The sequence below is a fragment of the Hyalella azteca genome, unplaced genomic scaffold (assembly GCF_000764305.2).
Source record: "Hyalella azteca isolate HAZT.00-mixed unplaced genomic scaffold, Hazt_2.0.2 contig15315, whole genome shotgun sequence".
Lineage (NCBI taxonomy): Eukaryota > Metazoa > Arthropoda > Malacostraca > Amphipoda > Hyalellidae > Hyalella > Hyalella azteca.
This window is the reverse complement of record NW_025945171.1, coordinates 70,362-76,060: the sequence shown is the minus strand read 5'-3', so window position 1 is coordinate 76,060 and position 5,699 is coordinate 70,362. Positions and strand designations below refer to the sequence as shown.

General features: G+C 40.5%; 2 protein-coding genes across 2 annotated transcripts in view; both read left to right on the top strand.

The window, feature by feature from the left end:
• Positions 1-1,863, top strand: part of LOC108682772 (arrestin domain-containing protein 17) — a gene marked incomplete in the record, with an annotated part of 3,929 nt that extends 2,066 nt beyond the window's left edge. Inside the window, 2 exon segments of the mRNA XM_047884364.1 lie at positions 1,189-1,371; positions 1,840-1,863. Coding sequence (XP_047740320.1) covers positions 1,189-1,371; positions 1,840-1,863 — 207 coding nt within the window.
• A 486-nt stretch (positions 1,864-2,349) lies between these two features.
• On the top strand, positions 2,350-5,447 carry LOC125179133 (vegetative cell wall protein gp1-like). Its single transcript, XM_047884363.1, has 4 exons — positions 2,350-2,367; positions 2,600-3,206; positions 3,673-3,757; positions 5,438-5,447. The coding sequence occupies exons 1-4, from the start codon at positions 2,350-2,352 to the stop codon at positions 5,445-5,447; spliced, it is 720 nt and encodes a 239-aa protein (XP_047740319.1).
• Positions 5,448-5,699: the final 252 nt, after the last annotated feature.

Genomic DNA, 5,699 nt, shown 5'->3' with positions numbered 1-5,699 from the left:
ACGAAAATTTGAGGTCACGGACGGACGGACGGACGGACAGACAGACGGACATGGCTAGCACAATAGTGCATTTTCCATAAATGAGAAAATGCGCTAAAAATGGCCCCCTTTGTGACTCGTAAAGAGACAACATTGTTCGAATAGACAAATATAATTGGGTTCATTGGATGGCTCCTTAAATAATATTGCTTGTTTGAGGCGCTTCACATATTCACGCCGCACTATTGTTCTTAATTGCCATAAAACTATCCCCACGCTTCATTTATTCCATTGTCTAGTTCGCGACTTGAAATGAAAAGACGAAATGCTATGGTAATATTAGATTTGCGACCACATGATCACATATTATGGCTTACGTTCATGATTTCAATGCGAGCTGAGCGCAACGTGTACAACTGTACATTCTACATGAAATGCGTCACTTAGTGTCATGTCTGTCTCTTATACACATCTAGATGTGTATAAGAGACAGCTTTAGAATCAACTGGCTTTTGCAACAACAGTTTTGTTGTAAAAAGTTTTTTTATGCAACAGTTTTGAGGTAGATATGGTATTTAATCATGGAGCAACCTTTGGCAAAATTAAAGTTGCATCTCTGGCGTATTCTTTTAGGCTACTGAGTTAACAATAAGTAGATCAGCATTGCAGTCATTGTTATCTCATATCATCAGCCTTGGTAAATTTTCTTTTTCCCATAGAAAATGCTCAAGACTAGAAAATTCATTTGGGGATTTAACCTCGGCTAATTAAATACTGCCGAGGCGAATGTGTTCTCGGTTTAAATTCAATGCATTTAACAATCTAGACGCTGAATGTTTCGTGTTCCAAATGCCTATGGCAGCTAGAAAAGCATATTTTTAATACATACCTTGTGTTCTATAACAGCTACGCTTTGATTCTATCATATCCCAATAATGTACAAAACTATCCCTATTGCAGGTCCCTTTGGTGATACAGACGTCTGACACGTCGTGCTGCCTGTGCTGCGTTAGAGGACCTGTTGATATAAACGTTTATTGCAGGTCCCTTTGGTGATACAGACGTCTGACACGTCGTGCTGCCTGTGCTGCGTTGGAGGACCTGTTGATATAAACGTTTATTGCAGGTCCCTTTGGTGATACAGACGTCTGACACGTCGTGCTGCCTGTGCTGCGTTAGAGGACCTGTTGATATAAACGTTTATTGCAGGTCCCTTTGGTGATACAGACGTCTGACACGTCGTGCTGCCTGTGCTGCGTTAGAGGACCTGTTGATATAAACGTTAGGTGTGTGCACTCGGGGGCGGTGGTGGGGGAGGGGTACCGCGTCAGGGGGGAGGTGACCAATAACGGCTCCAAGGAGGTGGGCTCTACAGTCGTCGCCCTATACCAGGTTCGTCTCATTTCAACATCTCTATCTGTTGAATTATTCTGAATTTTGTTGAATTTTGTCTAGAGCCGTGTGCCCTAACCCTCAATCTGTTGAATTATTCTGAGTTTTGTTGAATTAGAGCTATGTGCCCTAACATACTTGCAGGGGATGTACAAATGCAAAACGATTGGCGTTTTTGTCATTGGTACTAAAAATTGTCACTAAGTAATAATGTCACTCGTTTGCTTGAAGCGCAAATTCACTAAAAACTTGAAAAGCAAAGAAAACTCCACAAAAATTCATAGTATCTTTAAAGAAAATGTTTCGGAGTCCAGCTCCATTGTCAGTTCAAAATTTTTAGTGTAATTGTCAATAATTTCAAGCTACTTTCCTCGAAAATTTTTTCAAAAGTCTACATATTAATTTCGCAAGTTGCTGTTGATCATTTTGTTATCCACGATGTCGCCCTGAATATGTTCCCACGTGCAGCACGTGACGTACCATGCAGAGTGAGGTAGTACATGAAAAGAAACCACATGTCATAATGATCCAGGAGACCAAACTTGAAGAACAGCACGAAACACCGATATAGGAACAGAACTCATCAGTCAGATGTGATAGACCATAAGGAAACGGCGGAGGAGGGTTGCTAACCTACATACATAGCAATCTTCATTTCAGGGAGCTCATAAACTTCCAAAGTTATATTAACGGAGCAGAGAGATCTGTAGTGGAAATAAGAGATGGAAGGAACTTCACATTGAGACGGTCGAATATGTACATACCACCAAGAGATATCAATGCTGATCAGGATAAAATAAGAACAAATCAATGCATCCAAGAACAGCTGATACCATCCTAGCAGGAGATGTGAACGCACATGCTCCTCTCTGGCGCTCCAGCATCACAGATGCCAGAGGAATATATATAGAAGAGCTGATACTTACCTAAGATATGATTATGAATGAAGAAACATCGACTAGAATACCATTGATCACCATGGCGGCACTCAGTCGAGTGACGTCATGGTGATCATCATCATCATGTCAGCTCTAGAGCTACAATTTTGGCCCAAATTGGAGGTGATATTTGGAGCTAAGGTCATCTTGCAGGCTTGGAACACATGGGGATTAAGGCGTAATTTGAGGACTTTAAATTAGTCTTTAAGTTGATGGTGTATACCTGTAACCAACCTAAATAATACTATATTATCATTCTTTCTCAATATCACCCATAAATAATATTTCAGGTGGTGGCACGGTTCAACATCTGCAGCGACGTATCTGGTGAAGCTGACTTTTATGTGGGCACCGTGCCCTTCATGGTTGAGGGGGCTACGACTACCCCTTCATTCAACCCTTCGTCTGCTGGACTCTCTCCCAACCCCACTGCCCAATATCCTGCACCTATGGGATTTCCTGCCATCCCAAACACTCCAAGATATCCAGCTCCCGGATGTCCTGCGCCTCCTGAAAATTCCACTCCTTCAGGATTTCCTGCTCCTGGATATCCTGCGCCTCCTGAAAATTCCGCTCCTCCAGGATATCCTGCTCCTGGCGTGGCTGTGGTTTATCCATCTCCATGTGATCCATCTGATCCAATGGCTCCAACTCTTGTAGCAGATCCTAACAATCCTTCCGCGTATCCCGAGAAGGATCCATTCCTACAAGGGGCTTCCAGTCTCCCACCTGCTTCGAATATTCCTCCTCAGGAAAATCCTTCTGAGTTCTGCCCTGCTCCTCCCCCAGGCTTCCTTCCTGTGGGATTCTCCGCCCTTGTTCCTCCTCCAGCTGCGGCGTCTTCAGCCTACCCTGCCCCTGTGTACCAAGGGCCTCCAAACCCCTACCCCAACAAGTGTAAGTTCCAGTTTCTGCAAAGATGGCTAAAATTATTTACAGACATTTTTTACCATCTTCTAGATTTTTCGATGTGCTGACAGTTATTGCTGAATGCCTTACCACAACAAGTGCAAGTTCCAGTTTCAGAAAGATAACTAGAATCGCATTATTTAGTGATAGTTTTTTGCCTTATTGTTCTAGATTTTTTATATATATTTTTTTTATGTTATTGATTAACGAATAACCTCTATTGTATACTGTATGTCACAGTTTACGGTAGATAACTAGCATTATATATTTGATATGATATAACCGCTTCGCCATATTTATCTCAGCGTGTTATTTTGAGCAATATTGTTGTTGAATTTCTGCTTAGAGTTGAATTGAATTTAATGTTTTTCTACATCTGTTTGTGATAGGTGATACTCAGAGCCATCTACTCAGTTATACGTCAACAATTTCAATTTTTTTTCCTATTGTACAGTTCCCCCCAGAGCGGCGACATGTTATTTCTGTGAGGAGGGGCGGGAGCGGCTCAACCACAAGGCACCCGCACCCTACTACCTGACGTACNCTGTCTCTTATACACATCTAGATGTGTATAAGAGACAGTCTCAATACTGTGCAATGCGCAATGTCGCGTTAAGGGCGATAGCTGGTGCACGTTGCTGCTTATGATGACTAGTGATGCTCCAGTGCCTGACTAGTGATGCTCCAGTGCCTGACTAGTGATGCTCCAGTGCCTGACTAGTGACGCTCCAGTGCCTGACGTACAAAGAAAGGTTCACAAGACACTGCAATGTTATTTTCTAAGATCGGGTCCCCGTCGTTACCTTTGACTGGACCCTAAGAGAGATCTGTAATCCTGCACTGCCTCACGGATGAAGCTTCTGAACAACTAGGATCGTTATCCTAGTTTAGGATCTTCTGAACTGTTATACGTTACCTTCTTCCTGTACCTTCCAAAGAGTTACTCGTTACCACTATTTTCTGACATGCCAAACGTGTATTCACTTCAGTTATTTACCTACTTATTTTCACATGAAAGAAGTTCTTAATAAACAGTATCGCAGCTATGAAGTGAATTGCAATGAATCTCTTTGCTTTCTTTCATGAGACTTGCCACAAGTTGCTTACTCTATTTTGGTAGGTTTAGGAATACTTGTTTGATTTTTGTATTGTTGCACGAACTTGTAGTATATATAGTTGAGTTGTACCGTAGTATATGTAGTTAATGTTTTTGTTCTACCTAATATTTTAATCGTTTGCTTTATCCATGATATTCTAATATTGGCTCGCGATTTCATCGCTAATAATTAAGATCTTTCAAGTTTTTGTTTGTACTGTCTTTGTGTTTTCCTTGCAGTTTTATCAATATTCGCTAGAAGTAGTAGTTTAAATCATTATAAATGATACGCACAAGTCGATTACTAGCTAAATATTGTTGATGAGTTATTAACAAATGATATTACTAGGTTAAGTTACTTTATAACGCATGAAATAGTTTTAATCGTGCACTGCACATTTTTGTTTGTTGTTAAAAAATGATGCAAATGAAGTCGCCTTTAGTCTCTGAGAACTCTTCCGCCCACCACGCCTCACTTGTGCCTCCGTTGGCACGCCTTGCATGGCATTGACTCTACATTTTAATGTTATATTTCATACATGTTTGTTTACCGAGGCATTTTCGTCGTTATTCAGTACCTACGAATAATGTTATTAAGTTCGTATATATTATAAACTTATGGACTCCGTAGACATAGATTTAATGCTATCTGATTCTTCCAGACTTTTTGTTCTGCAACGACAACCTGAGATTACGGAATTTATTGATGCAATGCTCAACATATAACTTAAGTTTAGCTGTAGTGCTCCATGTTCCTGGTGATGACAGATGGTATGTTTGTGGCCGAAATAATGTCTGGTTAACTTCTCAACATCAGTGAACTTGCAATGATGAAGCATCGATACTATTGACACCATTGCGCTGCATTATTTTTCTAGTGACTCGCAAATAATCAAAGTATATATAATCGCATTCATGCATGTGCCATCGCTAATCAATATAATTACAGCTATTAATAGAATGCCGAACTTGGCCATCGTTTGTTTTAGAAATTTTCTTAAGGGTGAAGTGTTACGTGTATAAGTATAAGATGAATAAGTTCAGAGAATTGATACAGGAGAGCATAATAATAAAATTAAAGAACATAACCGAATTTTTAAGCGTCTTGGACTGCTTTTTGCAGATCGCTGTAGGTCGCAGTAGACAAAATAGTTTTGGAAGTGTTGACGTTAGCGCCATGTATGCCCCATGCATGCAAAACTTCAAAAACAGGAGAAATAGAATAAAATGAAACACTTTTTCATCGAATATTTTGCTTACCAGGTCCGTTATCAGGAATATAGTACTAGGATAATCTAACGGTTTACTAAAGCGATACTGATCGATTGATCGTCCGTAGTGATACCATGATGATTTCAAAGAGACCATCCCGTTTAGTTATACGT

What these genes read in the sequence shown, in the direction of transcription:
- LOC125179133 (XM_047884363.1), top strand. An exon ending in AAACCCCTACCCCAACAAGT is followed by an intron (nt 3,207 to 3,672) that starts GTAAGTTCCAGT and finishes CCTATTGTACAG; the next exon opens with TTCCCCCCAGAGCGGCGACA.